The sequence below is a fragment of the Hetaerina americana genome, unplaced genomic scaffold (genome assembly GCF_022747635.1).
Source record: "Hetaerina americana unplaced genomic scaffold, ioHetAmer1.1.p SCAF_18, whole genome shotgun sequence".
Classification (NCBI taxonomy): Eukaryota; Metazoa; Arthropoda; class Insecta; order Odonata; family Calopterygidae; genus Hetaerina; species Hetaerina americana.
Genome location: NW_027286741.1, coordinates 2,576,697 through 2,597,497, shown reverse-complemented (window position 1 = coordinate 2,597,497; position 20,801 = coordinate 2,576,697). Strand labels below are relative to the sequence as shown.

At 39.0% G+C, this 20,801-nt stretch overlaps 2 protein-coding genes across 2 annotated transcripts in view; one reads left to right on the top strand and one right to left on the bottom strand.

Annotated features, from left to right (window-relative positions):
* Nucleotides 1-244: 244 nt before the first annotated feature.
* On the bottom strand, nucleotides 245-17,826 carry Taz (tafazzin, phospholipid-lysophospholipid transacylase). The gene is made up of 5 exons (XM_071584362.1): nucleotides 17,620-17,826; nucleotides 17,283-17,411; nucleotides 9,421-9,569; nucleotides 7,080-7,292; nucleotides 245-5,965 (listed from the first exon to the last, which is right to left on the bottom strand). The coding sequence occupies exons 1-5, from the start codon at nucleotides 17,732-17,734 to the stop codon at nucleotides 5,768-5,770; spliced, it is 804 nt and encodes a 267-aa protein (XP_071440463.1). The 5' UTR covers nucleotides 17,735-17,826; the 3' UTR covers nucleotides 245-5,767.
* A 159-nt stretch (nucleotides 17,827-17,985) lies between these two features.
* Cog2 (conserved oligomeric Golgi complex subunit 2) overlaps nucleotides 17,986-20,801 on the top strand; it is a 29,396-nt gene continuing 26,580 nt past the window's right edge. The window contains exons 1-2 of the mRNA XM_071584361.1: nucleotides 17,986-18,190; nucleotides 20,526-20,753. Of these exons, the coding sequence (XP_071440462.1) occupies nucleotides 18,086-18,190; nucleotides 20,526-20,753 (333 nt within the window). The 5' untranslated portion in view covers nucleotides 17,986-18,085. The remainder of the gene's footprint in view (nucleotides 18,191-20,525; nucleotides 20,754-20,801) is intronic.

Genomic DNA, 20,801 nt, shown 5'->3' with positions numbered 1-20,801 from the left:
GGAAGAAAGGACAACTTAGTGTAAGCAAAAATGTAGTTAACATTAAAAAGACCAAGAAGCCTCAATAGGAATTAGGGATGTATACTAAATTTAATGTTTCAAAGGAGAAATCCATTCAATATTCAATCTTATGAATTCTGAATTAATGGAGCAAACTGCTTCAGCCTTTTCATTTTGGTATTTACACATCATGGTGTCAACTAAAAATCCGTGTGAAAACCACTTAATGACTTTATTGATACAACTCAGATTATTTACTACAAGATACATATGACGCTTCTGCAAAGGATGGAGTGCAAGTGCCAATGAAGGATGCATACAGTGCCCCACCAGGCCATTGTTATCAATGCTGAAGTCTTCATTCAGCCAACCACACGTATCAACAATTTTGAAAGAAATTGTAGGTTTAATGCAGAGAATATAATCATATAAATTAAGCCAAAAGATTTTTGTATATATGCTTGGAACAGCTAAACAGTGGACAGCCCAAAACTTTACTTCTAAAAATGTTAACATCAGGTCACTTGGGTACCTCAGTGCATGCATATCCTGCCAACTGAAACATACATTTCAGAATTTTTCACATGAATTAATTTCCCTTACATGATGGAGGAGGAAGGGCTCATGTGTTCTGATGATCCCTAAAGCTGTACTGGTGCTCCTGGTGGGGACACTTATGTTGAGGCTGAAGGGGTGATGAGTTTAATTTCGCATGCAGCATAGGCAATCCTGAGAATCATTAACAGATTGTCTAAAATAGAGTAAACAACTGAGTACCTGGGCAAAGATCATCTTGAGAGGTGAGCATGAAGCCAATGTGAGAACATTGGTAGAAAGGAACATCGAATATCATCAGGATGGGTAATGATTGGCAGGGGAGGGAGATAAGGTTACTTGTCATTGCTGGTACATTTCAAAATACATATATGGTCAGGATATGTTAAGGGCACCAAGAGAAGAGTTTACAGCTGGCGCTGGTTTGCGGGTGGCGAGATGATTGATTCAGGTTTGCAGATGGTCCAGCAATAGTTAGTCAGCCAACCAGTAAGATTGCATGCATTACTGAATATTTAACAGGAACAATGAGAAGTATAGGAGGCTGATTAACCAAAATAAAACAAAATTAATTATATTTTCAATAAATAAGGAAGCAAGGTTCAACATTAGAGTAGTAGTAGTAGTAGTAGTGTTGAGGGGAGGCGACCGACAGCTGAGGTCATTTGCGCCATAGGGGATGGACAGGAAAGGATGAAGGGTGGAGAGAAACCTGGCATCGGCATTAGCCTACTTAAATAAGGAAAGGCGACAAGGGGTCAAACAGTTTAACGTCCCATCCGACGGACGGCGTACTCTCTCAAAGTGCCCTCCACAAAGCACCTCAAGTAGGGATCGAGATACCTCTGAAAAATATTCAACACCACTGGGATTTAATGGATAGCTCAAGTGGTTAAGAGCCTCCGCCCGGCAAGTGGAAAGATTCAACATTAGAGAAGGAGGGAGTTAACTAGAGTAGCAACTAATGAAAGAAATTAGATGACAACACCTCACACAGGATACAAGTTAAAATATTCAAAATCTGTTTTCCATCACGTTTAAAGCATTAAAATTCTAAGACAAATTGAATTTGCTAATCTTAAATTTGACAAATTCCAAGAAACTGCGGGAGATGCCATAACAGTTACATTTAATGGAGTCATCTGCTAAGTGTGCATTACAATGCAGTGATTTCAGAGTATAAAAATCATTCGCCTTGCCTGGGATTCGAACCCGGATCCCTCAATGTCTGATCAAGGGCTTTACTTGCTTAAGCACTCAGCCAGACATCCGAGGGATCCGGGCTCGAATCCCAGTCAAGGCGAATGATTTTTACATTCTGAAGTTGTAACCTTATCTTAAATGTGATAAAAAGGTTTTCTTTACTCCTTCAAACCTCTTGAAAATTCTTTACATAGTATGGAAATATTATGAAAAATTCACTGCAAAAGAAGAGACAAGCAGACAATGCAATAACAACTACAACTCAATTGGTTTACAAATAGATGGAAAAAATTCAATAAAAATAAAACCATTTCCTTATATAATACACCAATCAATCTTATCATACCAACCTTGGCAACCAGTATTTGATACCTATGTCAAATATTTTGGACCATCTGGGCAACAGCAAGAAAGGAATTTTTTGGTGAATTGGATGTTATTTTTGTTTGCTGCAAGTGAAGAAAGAACTTAAAGTTGAAACTTTATGGTTTATTGCATTTCAGGATAAATTCCATTTTCTTTTAACATGATAGGAACTAACACGGCTGTCAATGATGGGTAGTAAACATGAAAGAGGCACAAAAGTAAACCTCATGAATCAAGTGAGGTGCTTTTAAAAGTGAAAGGTAAGTTTTGATTGTTCATCACATTATGTCCACGAGTACCACCATAAAGATTCACAATCTAGAAATGCAGAAGACCCTGAGTTAAGAGAGAAGACTGTGATTGGTATAAGCAACCCAATCACTATGCACACTTTCACAACCACTTTCATGTGGAATTCAAGGCTTCAGAATTCACAGAATTGATTTCAGGAGGATCATATTTTGCTTTTATAAAAAGTAAAATTTTAGCAATAGTTCCCGTGCGACCCAACAGCAAGCCCAGTAATATTAGGACTGCTGTGGAGTGGACATCTACACGGAGGGTCAATAAGTGTGAAAGACATACACGCCCAGAACTGGACGCATCACCTAAATGCAGCAGAAGAAATACTGAAGAGACAATGCACGTCAGACCCACCAATGCTACTCAACAAACTACAATCCCCTGCCCAACTTTTCCGGTAGACTCCATCACCAGAGAGGGCGACACATTTATAAGGAGAGTGCCGAAAGAGTGACGGCAAGCATGGCATCTTGCAGTAAGGTACCACAAAATATGTACAGCATGCCAAATCTCTAGAACGGTTAAAACACAAATCCACTGACATTGGGAAATGGTAAGGAGCTGAAGCAGGAGAAGCACAGACAGAAGACTCACAGGGGGAACAGAAACCAAGCAACAGGGGTCAAAACTTTTGAAGAATACCCCTGCAGCCACTATTCAATGCCAATGCCAGTAATAAATGAAATATTCAGTGCTCCCACTGCATACACACAATCACTTGCACATGTACAATACACTTATCTGTCCACAATTCTTCAACCTTTGAACGGCCATGCCCTTGCGAAAGGCATATTGGCTGACAAAAGCAACTACAGACAAGAGCACAACATTCATGAATAACTGCATTCGTGGTGTCCTTCTTGCCAAGTGAACCTCTCATAGCAATCAAAATTGAGCAACAGGGTCCGAGAATCATTTATATGTCATACCTGCATGTGGTTAACAATTAACGTGCTCCCTTCAGTTGACTTTCAAGCATTTAATGGCAAACAAAGACAAAAATCATTGAAGCAACATAATGAATTGCAAGATTTGATTAGAGAACTTATAGCTTTTAACCATGGGTGTAAATTTTACAAAATTATTCATTGGAAAATGTAACCAAGCACAACTATTAGTTAAGAAGCAGATGCAAGCACGCATATTGAATATCCCGAAAGTACAAATTCCCTATTTAATAGGTAAAGATCCTAAGCCAGCTTCAAAAAACATCCCAACATTGGTCACTGAGGGCATCACTTCTTTCGCTAGAAAAGTGAAAATCAAGCTATATATTAATGAAAAATCTTCCTCACTATTTAAATTTTAGAGATGATAACAGAGGCACTCTGAAGTACCATTGGCGACATAAAACAATTTGGATGGTTGAGAGCGCAGAGCAATATACACACACTTCAGCTGCCGAAGCAGCATGGAAGCGCAAAATCTCAATCTTCCTTCTCACACCACCAACTCCCACCCATGCCAAACGGACTGCATTCAACACCCACAGCAACAAAGCCCATGTGTGAGGAGTAGATAAAGCAAAAAGTTGGCATCAGATACTGCATCAAACATGCCAACCGGGCACATTCGAAAGGGGAAGCAAGATGCACTGCAAAATGGTAAGGGGGCAATTGTATCCATCAGCAGGAACCACACTCTCATTCTATCTCAGAGTTACCACAGTGATGGCAAAGACCACTGCCTGGGGTGTTAACAGCAAGGGCTAAGCACATTTCAACCACATACCTGAATGAAATTGGTTTCTTCCAAAGGAGCCATAAGGTTAGATTTTCAAGATAGATTATCTCTTCCTTGATCGAATAGCTTTCAAAGAATCCCAAGGGTTAATCCCACAAGCATTTTTGAAAGCTTGACCTTAAAAAATTAATTCATAGCTACAAAAAAGTGAAAAATTGATAAAAACCAGCACATACTCCCAGAGAAAGTGTGTTTTTTCTGAAAGTTGACTAATTATCTCTGAATTGAATTAAGCCTCTGAATTGAAATTCTGATAAAATACTCTATGGGAAGTACATAACAAGCACTCTGGAATCATCAAAAAGACAGTGACATCAGGGACATATAAGATGCAAGGGGTTGCCAAAGAAAGATCTGAAGTTGTCTGAAATAAAATTGTTTAAAATGATTTGAGGCTAATGCTTGAAGATTCAACTGCTTATTCTTGGGCAACCTTCATAGCTCATTAATCAACGAGGCATTCACATTACCAATTAATATTTAAAATTGAAGATGGGTCAAACTAAGAGAGACAAAGATGAATAAGATCATTTTATGCACAAAAACCTTGGGGAACTAGAAAATGAAACACTGAAGCTTACATTTCTCACACATGACACATTTTGGTAGATAACGTATGTTAATCGACTAGCATTCATATAGGCAGACATCACTACAGTTACACAATATACTTGGCCAAGTGATGTAATCCCAGAATGCGCTTTTCTTAGATACAATATTTTAAGAATAAAAATTGGGCACATGATTTATGGACCTACAAGCCACTCCTGGTATAAAATCATCTTTGGAAATTTTAAACTCTGCCAATGTCATGGATGAAACTAAAGGTCAAAACTTTCATTAGCAGTCCACTAATAAATAATTTAAGGGGTGTGAATACAACAAGTTTGACTTGCATTTCATTTCATGATCTAAATAAACAATGCCTGTTAACACTTAAAAATAGTTATAAACCAATTAGCTAACAATGTAACAAAAGAAGAGTTCCACCATTAATCAAGTTCAACTGATCGATGGTGGTCATCATAGACAATACAACAAAATGGATGCAATAAAAAAGTGAAAATATAACAGAATAAAACAATAAAACCCAAATTGACCAATGATATTGACCATGAATGAATTCCGTGTGTCCATAATGAAATGCATTGAAATCATTTACATTACATCACATGCAGATATATAATGTATGTATGTATGCATGCATGGATACGAATGTGCACACATGGTTAACTCCACAATTTAGGAAAACTCCTGGCAAAAGCCTTGTCTGCAGACGTGGCGGTGGGCACCCACGAAATATCCACTCCCACATTCAAACCACAAACATTCCTTTCAGCCAATTTTGGGAACTTATTAGACAGCATCCAAAAAAGGATGCCATTGGCATGACAACCAGAAAAATGTACTTCTGGAAAACCAAATTGGACAGCTATGGTGACCACGAGGAACTCTCCATTTCAGCAGATGACAGAGCAGCATGGAGCGGATGGAAGACTCCCTCGCGACAACACATTTTGTGACGTGTGTTTTGGTCCATGTGAGTGTTTGTGTGTGGGCGTGTATAAGTGGTATGGGATGAGCACCACGGTTTTCATCACGATGAGCTTTTCTTGCTTGGGCTGCTTGAGTGGAGCGCTTCCGTTTGCCCCTTGAGCAGACGCAGTTCCTCCTGGATGCGATTTGTCAGCTGGAGCCGGGCCTCCTCTGGGCTGGCACCCTTGGCCCTCAGGGCCCTCACCTCGCCCCCCAACTCCAGGGGCTGGCCCACATTCAACGTCACACGGCGCCCCACCTGTAGAGCACCAATCACACCCCCCCCATCAATAGCCACATCAAAATGTGAGCATCTATCATATTTCCCGGTCCATAATGCACACTTTGTTTAAACTACAAAAAGGCTCTAAAATCAGCAAAATCTTATGGGGTGCATGGGTGTAACTTTAACCTACAGGTATAAACTGTATAAACACAAGCCGAATCGCCAGAAAAATACTTACCATTGAGTATTTTGTCCTACCTCAGGCATAGAAAATGGTTGCTTTTATTTAAAATTTCAATAAAATCACTGCTTTGAGTCGGTAGTTAGTAACATGGGTTTAATATTTTGCAATTAATCATAAATGTATACAGTGTAGTGCGTTTAGTCTTATCTCACATGTGGTGCTGCTGCAAAACTTTATGTGCTTAGCGCTAATGGGGATGTTGCCCATTTTCTAATTAATGCACTGTATCTCTCCCACTATAATTGCAGGGTCTACAGTCATTCAACTTCAAGTAGCATGAGAGTGTTATTAAAGCATAGAAAACGGTTGCCTTCAATAAATATTTTGGTAATACCGAAATATTACCAGAAGCTAAGCACAGCACCACTGTCCTCCCAGAATCAGCAGTGGCAATTGGCTGAACACCTGGAAGTTCCAAAGTGCCAAGAAATTGCGGGAAATGCCGCAACAGTAGCTTTTAATGGAGTCATCTACTAATATGCATTTCATTGTAATAATCAGCATTCGCCTTGACCAGGATCCTGGTCAAGGGGAATCATTGTTACACTCTGAAATTGTCGCATTGACCTGGAGGTTGGTAAATATTTGATTGCACATTGCCCTGGCTAAACCAAGCGCACTAATTACAGAGTCAATTCCTTCCCCACCAACACCAAGACACTCCTCCCTGCCCCCATCCCCTCTCCATCCTAAACCAACTCCCTCTCACCTTCAACCCAAGAACGCCAACCTTCTATCCCATACGTACAATGGTGGCCTGACCACTCAAACTTAAAATATCTCCAAGCAAGTCCCTTTCCCACGTGTGTCCATGTTTCAAAATAGAATCTCTAATATGCATTCTGCGTTGTCACAGCTTGGCGTTTCCTTCAAGAGAAGACTTATTTATAAGAGGTGACCCACCTGCAAATAGTATGGCTCCTGGTTGGGGAGGACGGAGTCCATGCCCACGTGCCAGAGGGGTAGGATGACGGGCGGCTGCGGGGAGTCCAGTATCAAGCGCCCAACCCCCCACTTGAGGCGCATGGCCTCCTGCGTCATATTGACGCGCCCCTCAGGGAAAATATGCACCCAGCCACCCCGACCCAACTGCTCCAGGCAGAACTCCATCGCCTCCTGCAAACACACACGCCACGTCAACCAGCATCAACGAGTTGCCACCAATGACGTGAACATTCCCTGCTACTTGCTAGATTATTAAGCTCAATACTTTTGCCTTTCTCACACACGTTGGACTACAGGGCAGTTCATGTCAAAGTGTACTTTTCAGCCAAAAATAAATTGACTCAAATGTGAGTTGAGAGTGTGTCAAGGGCAAGTAAATGAGCAAACGTTAGTTATGAAATGGAATATGAATCAATTAAGGTTCATTAATTAAAATAATTACTTAAAATAAAAGCAGGAACATATTAAGTCAAAGCCATCTAGTTCTATGTACAATGTGGTCTCACTAATGCTGGACACCCACTCAATCAGGAGGGGGCCCAACCATGCAGTGGTCCCTCATGAGGTCACAAGATGGCAGCACTATAGCACCAGGCCAAAAAATACATTCTGCTCATAAGTTTCTTTAGATGTTGGCCTTTTTGACAAAATGTCCCACCAACTTATCCAATCTTTTAATTTCAACCAATCCTCTCATTAAATGCCCGCCCCATCCCAAAGCCACTCCCGGGCCCTGCAATAAAACAAGATACAAAACGGGTCCTATATTCAAAACCCAAATCCCATTCCTCTCCCACCCACTTTTTGCACCCCCAGCTATCTAACTTTTGCAGCACTTTAACAAAGAGGGTAACGGCTTTCTTGCAAGAACTGTTAGAGGAGATGGAACCTGGGCCCATTACCACCGACCCTATACCAAGAGAGCAAGCAAGGAATTGGTGCCATTCCTCAGCACCAAAACTCAATAAGTCCTGGGTGCAACCATCTGCAGGGAAGGTAATTATATGACTCTCTTTTGGGATGAAAAAGGCGTTATCTTGAAACACTCCCAACTAAGGGAACCACCATCATCTGTGCCTCATATTCTGATAGGTTGAAAAATCATCTTCGGCCTGCAATCTAATCAAAGCAGTGAGCAAGGAAGCATTTCGTGAGATGACAACCATGGGAGCCTTGTCTCTTCCACTGCCAGGCATGACACACAGTTGATTGGACCGAGTCTCATAGTTGCCAGGATTCATATTCTCTATCCTGTCCATCCTTCAAATCTTGGGAATGATAGTAGAATGATTTCCCATTGACTTCCTCAATAGTGTTTTTAATGTGACACCATCACTCAATGGCCACCTCACTGAGGAACAGACGCTGCGTCAACTGCTTTTCGTTTGACTCCTAACATTCTACCTATCTGGCATGATTGACCCTACCAGGAGCAATTATGATTGCTCCCACCAGCACAGCTCTAGGGGTCATTGGAGTGCACAAGCCCTTCCACCACATCAAGGTTGTAGTCCACAGGGAAGAAGTAGAAGGGATATAAGATGAAAGTTGCATTATGCAAAAAATTTTTCATGAGAAGGAGGGAATTGATGACAGGAATGATGATTAATGACATGGAACATGGTATCGTAGATTTCAGGAACTTGGCCATTGAAGGGAGATGATAGGCATAGATTGGAGACATTTGAGATGTGTCCGTGGAGGAGGATTGGAAAGGTAAAATGGTCTAAATGGAAATCAAAAAAAGAAAGTGTTAGGCATAATGGGAAGTAGAGGGGATTGCTGGGAAAAATTCAAAGAAGGCTGAAAAGTTGGATGAAGAGCATTTTGATTGGCAATGGCATACCAAAGGTTATGATAGAGGGGAGGATGTTAGGAAAACAAGGAAGGGGCAGGAATAAGATAGGGATGTTGAGTAGAATGAAGGGAGATAAATGTACACAGAATCGACGGACAGATTAATTTTGTGGTGGTTTTGTCTCGTTAGGTAAGGCCAAGACTGTGCTAAATTAGTGCTCATCCTAAACCTACCTTAAATGATAGATTCCCCATATAACAATAACCAAAATTTAAAATTTTGTTAACTAAAATAGCTTGGTATTATTAAGCTACTTCTCCTGCAAAACTCACAGATAGAGAAAGAAATGGACTTTGAAGGAGGATATACCTCAGTGAAGTTTGAATAGAGTCATAAGGACCAGCAGAGTAATTTCTCCGGCAAACATTAGCCAAAGGGGATAGCAAAAATAGCAAGATATACTGTAAATTGGGATATTGCCACTCAGTTGCACACCATTACCTGATAGACTCCTTCTCCCCTTATAACCGGCACACACTTCCCCAGCATGAAGAAGTACGAATGGAAGGTGTTGGTGAAGCAAATGTCATGGGCTGTCAGGGACCATCGCATCTTGTCACGCCAAAACAACTGCTGAAAACTGAGTGTCCCTGAGAAGGGGGAGGGGGATGTGAGAAAGAGAGAAATACTGCAAACTGATGTTTTTTACAGAATATATATTCCTATTTACACTCATCAGATCTACAACAAACATAATGTAATTAGAATAATTTAATATACTTATAAGTAATAATATACCATTAAACATAATGAATTTAATCTGAATTGATAATGTTTCATTCATTCACATTTCCACATACACAATTTTTGCTAAAAATGCTCATGTCAACAATATGGAGAAGGCCTAAGTGGCCAGGTATTTCCCTCACCATGTGGCCATGGAACTTCCGTTAACAATATCCCTGACTGAACACTTGAAAACACTTCCCCATATTTCTACTAATGGCCAGTCCCTATCTCTCTCCAGTCTTCACTGAATGCTATCCATGGATGATGCCTCTTGAAAGAGCCAATGCCCCACACCTGAAAGGCCCAAGCCACTGTATTTTTATCCCTTTTGTTGGTCTTCCGCCCACCCAGTGCCTGTGTGCCTCAGTTTGGCACACCGTGCAGTTCATGTGTGCGGTAAACCCAAATACTGCAATATTTGAATACAATGTCAACATCCTGGAAGGGCAAAAGTTCTTGCATAAAGCAAGATTGCAATGCATATTTCCAAAACATAATAAGCATGCCATTCAAGATTATGTACACCTAGGTAGACATAATACCTAGGTAGCTACTAGCTAGCGCATAGGTATACATGGAAAATACCAGTTGACTTCGACAGGTATCTGTTAGATTATATTATGATTAGGCACATATTTTGACCACTGTGATCAATTCACTGAGTTTCCCAAGGGCAACTGCGGACTCTGATCACAATTTAGTGCTCATGAAGTGTAGCCTCCAATTAAAAAATATAAGGCAGGGGAGGCAGGTAAAGAAGTGGGCTGTAGAAACATTAACTGGAATGGCAAAGGAAGGAGTATCAGCAAGCTATTGAGAAAATCATGAGTGAGCGAAAGGAGCCGAGTGCTATTGAGTAAAAATGAAAATACATCAAAAAAGGGATTTCGAAGGTGCAAAAGCAACTATAGGAACTGTTTATAGGAAAAGGAGAGGGATTGCGGATGAGATGATTGGAAAGACAAATGAGAGAAGGCAATGGAAGAATGTAAATACAAGGTTAGGAAGAGGAAAGTACAAAGAGTTAAATAATAAATAGAGACGAGAAGCAAATAAAGCAAAAGAAGCGTGGTGGAAGACGCAGTGTGAGGATATGAAAAGTCTGCAGAGGAAGGGTGAAATCGGTGCACTATACAAGAAGGTTAAAACACTATTGGGAAGTAAGAAGGGAAAATCTGTGTTAACAGTTAGAGATAAGTTGGGCATAATAATAGTTGACGCAGGAAAGATCCAAGAGAGATGGAAGGAGTATATAGAAGAACTTAGGCCAACAAGGTTAGATATAGAAATAGAACATGACGTAGAGGAAGATAGGTTAGGTCCAGGCATACTCGATGATAAGATAGAAAGGGCATCAAGGGAGATGAAATCAAATAAAGCCGTGGGGATAGACAACAAACCTGTGGAACTACTAAAAGGTTTAGGAAAATGTGGGAGGAACAGTTAATATGGACTATCTATGAGGAAGGACCTGGCCGGAAGATGTTGTTAGATCAGTGTTAGTTCCTATTCCCAAAAAGATAAATGCTACACCATGTGAGGACTACAGGACAATACGTTTGATTTCCCACTTATCTGAAGTGGTTCTCAAGATCATCAACCAAAGGATAGAGAGTAGGGCAAAAGATTACGTAGGGGATGACCAGTTTGGGTTTAGGAAGGGGAGAGGTACGCATGATGCCATTGCAGTAATGAGATTACTAATCGAGAGGAATATAGAATACAACCAGGAGGTATTTGCCAGTTTCGTAGATTTCGAAAAAGCGTTTGATAGACTGAATTGGGAAAAACTAATGAGCATATTGCAGAAAATAGGAATAGATTGGAGGGAAAGGAGGCTAATCCGCAACCTTTACATGTCTCAGACTGATCAGGTGCGGGTGGGGAACGGGGAGTCCGGATGGGCAGTATTAGGAAGAGGTGTAAGGCAGGGTTGCCGATTATCACCGTTGCTGTTCGACCTGTATGCAGAGGAAATGATTAAATAGGCATGGGAAGAACTGGAGGTAAGAATGAAAGTTGGAGGGAATTTCATAAAATCAGCTAGGTTTACTGATGGCCAGGCTCTAGTTTGTCAGTCAGCCAAGGAGTTGCAAGCATTGTTGAGTGAATTTGATATATTGGACTTCAGTAGGATATATATGGGATGAGAATCAATATGAATAAAACAAAGGATATGCGATTTTCTAGAAAGAGAAAGGCTAAGCTAAACATTAATATCCATGGGCAAAAACTAGAGCAGGTGGAACAGTTTACGTATTTCGGAAGTGTTTTGGACCAAAACGTTCAAAGTAGTATGGACATAAGGGGAAGAATTGCATTAGGCAAAGAAGCTTTCACAAGGAGTAGAGAACTGATGATGGGGATGTTGAGTAAGGACATTAAGAAAGGGCTCATGAAAACTTTGACATGGAGTATGACTACATGATATGTAGTTAGATGGGAGAAAAATGGGAAAATAGAAAAAAAATTTAAAAGCTCTTAGTTTTCCTTAAGTTTACTTTGTGGCATTCAATATTCTTTTTTGAAATGCTCCCATTTTTCCTCTACTTCACCCATCTCTCTTTTCTTGCTCACAAATATTTCCATTGCCCTCTGGTACTTCTCCTTTTGATCCCAGGTTATACTTCTGAATTCTGATCCCTCAACTGTCTTACCTGTTTAATCCTCTTGAATCTGATGTTTCACTTTATTTATACCAAATAATGAACTGTAAATCAATTAAACTATTGCTAAATATGTGCCTAACCATGATATACGAGTAGTCTAACTGATATCTATCTAAATCTCTGACCATTTTCCATTAATGCCTATTGTTGAGTTTAAAGCAAGTGTTTGTTAACATTAAACCATTTTTTCAGCAGAAGCATATTGATCACTCCCTGTGGAAAAGGGCCTAGCCACGTTGACACACCACTGCCCATTAGGCGTTAGGTAACAGTAGGGGCAATACAGGGTGCGGTGATTAAATCCGGACAAATTTCAATTTGAATTTCCTGCCATATTATAGTTCCACTGGAGGCTGCCATTGGCGTTCTTGAAAGCTATAGGCATCTAGTAAACAGTCACAGCCTCAAAATGGCTGAGGTGTTACGTATAAGTGCAGAGTACAATCGAAGAGCCACTATTATCGAAAGTGATCGCTCTGGGCATTATATTTCGAAATAGTTCGATTCTTCGGGTACGCCACAGATCAACTGTTTACAATATTGTGGCTGAGTATAATGCTTCAGACTAGTCTGGGGAAGGTTCCAGCAAGGAAATCTCATTTGTGGAAACACGTACTTGTCCGGACTTAAGCACCGCAACCTGTATATTCTCAGCCTTGCACGTGAGACGTTAAATAAATAAATCAAAGTTAAGTGACATAGGCCCTGGATGGAGGGCCCATGACCTGGAGGGAACTCGATGACCTCCAAACCTTTACCTTTCTGTTCGCAAACTTGAAGAAATGGCTTGGAGGTCAAAGATTTTCCAACCCTGAAGACGTGATGTTGGCAGTTAATGGCTATTTTGAGGAGCAAGACAGTTCTTATTATAAAAAAGGTATTGAACTTGTTGAGCATCGCTGGGAAAAGTGTATAGAGCTGAAGGGAGATTAGGCTGAAAAATAAATACATTTTTTTCCAAAAGATTTGCGTTTTCTTGGTTGGGTTGGGTACATCTGGGACAACCCTCGTACTAATGGGCACTTCAAGTAAAGATCGAAGAGGATATGAATACATAAATAATTCTCTTTGGGAAAAGACTTATTGTAACCTTGATTTGAGATGGCCAGGACAAATTATTCGCCATTAGTATCAATTGTGCGGTATGTTCATTTTGAAATGACATTTGAAACTTTAAGACTCATATTTTTAGTGTTTCACAATAAAAGTGCTTAATTTGGAAATAAACAGGGAATCAGAGAACCCATCGCCCATGAATAATATAAGTATTTCTTGCAATAAGGCCCTGAATTAGTTTTTTTCAGATGAAAAGAACCAAAGTTTTTAAAAATTGTATATCCCATTCCAATGCCTGAACATCTTAAACAATGGTGTATTCATGTAACATTATCAAAGTTGGCAAAACATTGAACAAGCAAACGTGTTACTTCATGGAGAAAAAAATTTGCCTTGGCAGAGTCAGTTAATTTCCTGAAATCTTTCTGTATTTCGATTGGGACTTGATGAAAACAACTTTTGAATGCACTCACTCACATCTAGAAGTCGAAAGCGCTGGGATGTGAGGCCCTCCATGAAGAGGAATTAAAGATCCTATCATGTAATTTTATTGCAACGGAAACAAATAGCTAGGATTAAATTACATTATGCGACAATTAAATCTGGACAAATTTCAATTTGAATTTCCCGCCATATTGTAGTTCCACTGGAGGTCGCGATTGGTGTTCTTGAAAGCTATAGGCATCTAGTAAACAGTCATTCCCTAAAAATGGCTGGTATGTAAGGTAGAAGTGCGGAGTACAATCTAAGAGCCGCTATTATCGAAAGTGTTCACGCTGGGTGTTATATTTCGAAATAGTTCGATTATTCTGGCACCCCAGATCCACTGTTTCTGATACTGTGGCTAAGTCTAATGCTCCGGAGAAGTCTGGGGAAGGTTTCACTAACCCGGCAAGGAAATCTCATGCTAGGACATGCGTGCTTGTCCGGATTTAAATGCCGCACCCTGTACATGAAATTAAAGGGGTGTATTTCAAGTGTCCAACTGTACACCATGAAAATGTTTTTATTCATAACTATATATATTTTAGTGATGGAAAAACCTCATTTGAATACAATATTGCATGAGATAATATATAATTGAAAAAAATTGGTGTTATCTTAAATCCTCTTATCTTAACCTAACCGAAATAATAGCATTATCAGTACTCACTAACAGATAAGATAATGAGTTTAAGCAATTATATGACATCAATTTAAAACAAACGCTTTTTACTCTTGATCATAACGATTTGCTATATCTTATAAACCTAAATGCTGTCTCATAAAATAAGTCTTTCCCAGGTTGCAATGGAGATAAATTAAAGGCATTAACCATAACATACAAATATTCCTCCACAGTTCAAAACACACAAATTACTTTCTGCATGCAGGAAATCACAAAGAGTTACAGTTTGTTAGTATTTAACTTAAATTTAAAATTGACAGGGCACATCTTACACAGATTTTTACTGTGTGTGTAGCCAAAGAGAAAATGAGAGAAAGCAACCTGAATGTCTTTTCATCAGCTGTGAACCTATGGCAACAATCCCCCACCTTCATCACTCCCACAACTGGCATTGGCTCATGTCTCCCATGAAGGCACATGCCTACCTCTCCATGGAAATCCTCCTGGGCATTATCCAGGCAATGGCTCAACATTTAGTCTCGCTTATTACTAAAGACTAGGTAACACAGTTAATGCCTCCTTGACAAAAGCAGCACTATTTTAACTCCATGAAGATGAGCCTGGACAATTGAAGCCCCCCCCCCCCACCTATCTGGGACTTGAACATCCCCATGGAGCTGATCAGTGATAGTCTTTGTCTCTGTGTAATGGTCCTTTTCTAGGAAAAGCCATAAACAAGGAATGGTTTTCATTTTAAATTCACTTCTGCAGTCATTATACAGTGGAATATTTTCAAAAGCTTAAAGGCTTATTAGGAAGAACCTGGAGGGCTAGAAAAAGTGATGTGACCATTGTTACCTGAAGGATTGCGGTAAAGGTATGTCCACACAGGCGTACCAAGTGATTGTACAAGTGCACATATGTTCATCATGGTGAAATGTTTAAATTATTAATGCCAAGATTGTTTTACAGCTCTTGGCATCTTCTTCATTTTTAACAGACCTTTCATTGGATTCACTACTTTAATCACGTTGAAAAAAAGATGTCATCCTTATCTAGATATGTTCAAGTGACTTCTGGAATCTTTGTTTTCCAATGAATAACCTCAACAGTAACTAGTTTACTACGTTAACTTAAAATGACTAGAGCTAGCAGCATATTTCTTTCATTAATCCTATAACATTAATTGCACATAATGGTTGCCAACAGTACTATAATTAAATACATCACATGTAATGATAATGAAAACTGAAACTTAATGACAAATGTAGCAACATTTGTCATTAAGGTTAGAAATTCCTTAAAGGCTGCTATTTGGGAATGCGCCATGCTATTGTGATTCAAAAGGGTAGAGGGAGGGTGAGGGACACAAGGTGTCTAATGAAAAAGATCAAAGGAAAGGAGATAAAAAAACCCTTTTCCTAAAGAGGCCTTGTTCCCATCACAACCATTCTCGCCCATACCCTTGCACCAAGTTTTTATACAGTTCCTTTACACACCTGTAGTTTTGAAATTTATATGCAAAAATTATTTTCCCATCCTTTTGCCACATATTGTTGCATTTAATAAGAATTAATACCACTAGCAAAAAAAGTATATCTCACCTAACAAGTTAGGAATGCAGATATCACTTCAAGGAGTATTTTAAGGCAAATATATATTATTAATCTGGAATGTGCAATTTCAGAAACAGTCATTACCTGGAAAAGCACTGTAGCCAAAGATGAACTTTAGTTGAGATTTCTGACAAAGAAGTAGTCAAACCTAAGACGATTAAACCAGGATCATGAATTTGAGTGATACATATATTCATGGGGAATCAAAAGCATGGTTTACCTAGGACTACATGTGCACGCGAGAAAAGGACACCCCTCTACAAATTCTGTTCACTAAAACCCTTACTTAAAAGTACCATATGGCAGATCTATGACAATGAAAGAATACCAAGTAATTTGTTATGTTAATCTTGAGTAGAAAATATCAAATACGATTTTCACAAGTAGGAACATTTTTCACCCCATGGAATGGATACTGGGATTTACTACCGAATGAATAAATTTATAAAAGAATGAGTAGTGGGCCGATTTTTAGTATTCCAAAGAATGTTTTTCTTGCCATAAAATTGATGCACATATGAATTAATACGTCATTAATAAAGTGATTGAATTTTGTTTGCATTTAAGAATGAATTAAAATTGATACTATGTATATGGACTCGTCACTTCAAATTGGCCTCTTTCCTTGACACTTTAATCTTCCAGAACCATAAGAAAAAATTGATTTCACCAGTTTGCATAGCAAGAAAAATTTAGCTCTTAATTGCTTATTTTTAAAAATTAAAAAAAACACTAGGTGTAATTGCATTTTCACCATTGATGGCACCCTCAAACAATCTCGAATGATTCTCTACACATAGAAAGACCTCCATTAAAATTAAATAGAGCATCTGAAGTCCAAAATGGTAGTTGAGCACTAAGGAAATTGCACACTCGACATTGCCCTGAATAATTCAGGGACATTTGCTAAACGTACATTCGCAGCGTAGAAAGGTGGGCTTTTCAAGGTTGGCCTAAGACAGCTGACCTTCAATCACTACTTCCCAGTACTGGTTGTAAATGGCACAATCACTTAGACGCATGCAAATAAACAATCCCGAAATTTGCCAAAGATGACGGATAACTTTCATATACAACAAAACATACTATCCATTAACTTCTTTACCATATGCATCAACATATTACCCCATAATCCGGGATCGTCGAAACACGAGTAATGATTGGATACAGTGATCAGCGGTACACCTGGAGGTCTCCTGTCAATTGCTCGTATCAGCACTTCCCTATTGTGCACTGTAGTTGTGTTCAGCCATTCTATAAAATAACACATAAAGTATAACAGTGCTATTATTCCAATGAATACTTAACATATGTTTCATTTAAATAGCTATTAGCAAACACATGGCATACAAAAGTTTGAGCACAAATGACAACCACAGAGTAAGACCACCAAAAGGTTATTAACACGTACATAATAAATATTTTAACTGAAAATATTGAAACAGTTTCTTTGTTGACTCACCCATTACAATTTTGGCGAATAAACCCACGGTCGAGACTGCCAATGTACTAGCAATATTCCATAGTCTATTTGATTGCCTGAGTACTGGGAATACCCAGTCAATGTCGTACGTCATGCTGCTGCCTTGATACAACTCGATTATGAACCCACGCCCTCCAAGTGCCTTCTTATAGCTGACGACATTTTGAAATGGAAAACAAGTTGTTCACGAAACTCACTAACGAATCAGATGTTTCTACGAAACTTCAGAAAACAATGTCCGACTGCCTTAGTCGTTTTAATCGATATGAGCGCCCTGTACGTCAAACGTATGCAACTAATTAATAAGACCGGAAAAGAAAAGAAATAAGAAAATAAAGAGGACGACTGTTGATTGTTGTTTACGTGTGTTAGTGGGCAAATGGAAAAAGTTTGTGCTTCTCGAAATTATATCATTTGGATATTGAAAATGATTTAATGTGATCGAATGGTAGTGTATTACAAGCTACTAAAAATGTCTGGTGAAGTGGAAAGTTATACATTACCCGTTGGCTCCAATGAATTATGTTTCGATAGCAATGCTTTCATACAGGTGAGATACCATTAAGTTAATCCAGACTAATTGCAGCTGTATGATTTTCGCCAGTTTAAATTTGAGAACACTGTCCATTTGAAAGAAATAAATCCCGGTTTATTAATATTCTAGCGTGACTTTACATTATGCACATTTGGGACGGTGTAAAGTAAAACTTGGTTGCATCTATTAATTTATATAGCTTTTGTTTGAGGAAGGATGCGCTTTTTAACTTACGAAATATATTTCCCTAAAATATTTTTTGGTGGTTAAGTATTTAATGATAAAATTAAGTAAAATTTTACGAATTATCTGACGACATCCTTCTACCTACTGCTGTTGTTTTCACGCATAATTGGTATTCCTTCGTATTTTTTTCAAAATGTCGAATTATAGAATTTTATGTAATATTCAGTGCATATTTCAACGAGCTATACTTATGTTAATTATAAACATAAAGAACATGGCGAATCATTTGGTGAAAAATGGGGATTTTGCTTATAGTTTATGGGCAGTTCCTCTATTCAATCAATTTATAAAAGTAAAACAGTATAAGTTTATTGTTAACACAAGAAAGTGATGGTAAAAGGAATTTCAAAATAAGATTCAAGTATATCATGCTGCTAACGACAGGAGGGATTATGTTGTAGAAAATGAGTGTTATAAAGTTGATTCACTGTTGGAAAACTCCTAATTAAGTAGCATTTCCTTCACATGGTTCATGTTTTACTTGAGTTGGCTGCGAAAAGGAAAATTCATCCACCTCAGAATTTAGCCGATTTTAGTTGAGTACGGGAGGCATTTGGCGAATCTTTAATGAAATGTCCTTGCCTATAATGTACTAAAATGTCTCCCTACACTATATATCTAATTTCACTGACATATCCATACTAGCCTTATCCAGCTATATTAAATGTTTGTTGGTTACCCCCAGTGTTTTGTTGAAACCCCCGGTTTTGCTTTGTGTACTCCCAGTTCTACTTTTTGATTCAAAAAACTGCGGGAGATTAGCGGATTAGCTTTTAGCGGAGTCATCCGCCAAAATGCTTTAACATCTTGAAATTTCAAAGTGTAGAAATCGTTCACCTTGACTGGGATTCAAATCGGATCTCTCGATTCTCGAGGCCGAGTGCTTTCGCCTGTTAAGACCTCGTTAGATTAACTAGCTGAAGCACTCGGCCGGACGTCGAGGGATCCGGGTTCGAATCACGGCGAATGATTCAAGAGTGAATCAAGGCGAATGATTTTTGCACTTTGAAATATCTGCGTTTTATTACTTTTACAATTGAAAGTGTGACTACTTTACACCTTTTCCTTAGTGTAATTTCCACTTTTTTGGCCATCAAAACTTTTTTACTCTTACAGTGATGATCTCAAACTTTGATATTGGAGTTGGTGTTCAGTAACACCTCCTCACTACAAATTGTGTATTTCCGGGCAGGATTTGTGCAATTAGAGCTTAATCCGGGTAGTAGTCCGGAGTCAGTCCGGAGTTCAGTCATGATTAAGCTCTACCCGGAGTAATTCGGGTAGAGCTTAATCATGACTGAAATGATTCCAATTTTCGTATAGGTGAAGGGTTCCCTTCTGTCCAGGTTTGGATGCACTACATCACCTTCAGGCCTGTCTGTAGAAGGTCAGACTTGAAGATGTTTAGTGTGTAACCCATCGTTCAATAAGTCCCGGCATTAACTAAGAAAACAACATTTGTTTTGCAAAATTTATTTTTATTCGTCAACTTTATCACCTTCAAGAGCTATTCAATCATTCCAAAGCTACTCTAACTTTTTGATACCATGCTTGTAGAACGATTTGTCCTCAAAATAAGCTCCAGTGGATCAGCCATGACTTCCTCATTCTTTTGCCCAATCTTTTTCCCCGGAGCATCTTTTTGAGATCACAGCAAACAGCCAGTGGTAGTCGCTGGGGACTAGATCTGGAGATATAGTATGGTGGGTTGGGAAGCAGATTGAAGCCCAGCTGGTTCAATTTGGCCATTGTTTTCATTGACTTGTGGCACTGTGGTGCATTGTCTTGATGAAAGATGGTTTTTTTTCTTCTCAATGTGTGGTCTTTTTTTTGCAATTTCGTCCTTCAAAAGCACCAATAACTCAATTTAATAGTTGCTATTGATAGCTTTTCTGTTTTCAAGGTAGTCAATGTAAACCTTGCGCATCCCAAAATAATATTCCGTTCAATAAGTCCCAGGACTTATTGATAGATGGGTTACACCAAGGTCTATTTAGAAATTAATTCATTGACCAAAATGTCTCATAGCCAACATTGAGAGTCAAACTTGTGAAGCTTATTCCGTTACTTTTATTGTGGCACTGAACTTATAATTGCTTTGTAGCCTTCCTTTTCAGCTGATCGATTCCTCCAAGAACACAGGGGGAGAGCAAGTTTGGAAACCATGCGTGATGATCTTGGGTCATACCTGAAAGTACTTCGCTCGGCTACTCTGGATCTCATTGACCATGAATATGCAGATTTTGTCGGGCTTTCAAGTAGTCTTGTTGGACTTGATAAAGCTGTGGGAAAAATAAGAGATCCCCTCGGACAACTGCGTGAGGAAGTTATGGTGAGCCTATTGAAGTATTGTAGAATATTCTTATTCAATTCAAAATCA

What these genes read in the sequence shown, in the direction of transcription:
- Taz (XM_071584362.1), bottom strand. Translation starts at nt 17,734, where the DNA reads ATGACGTACGACATTGACTGGGTATTCCCAGTACTCAGGCAATCAAAT. An exon ending in ATTCGCCAAAATTGTAATGG is followed by an intron (nt 17,412 to 17,619) that starts GTGAGTCAACAA and finishes GTTATTTTATAG; the next exon opens with AATGGCTGAACACAACTACA. An exon ending in AGGAGCCATACTATTTGCAG is followed by an intron (nt 5,966 to 7,079) that starts GTGGGTCACCTC and finishes GGTGCTCTACAG; the next exon opens with GTGGGGCGCCGTGTGACGTT.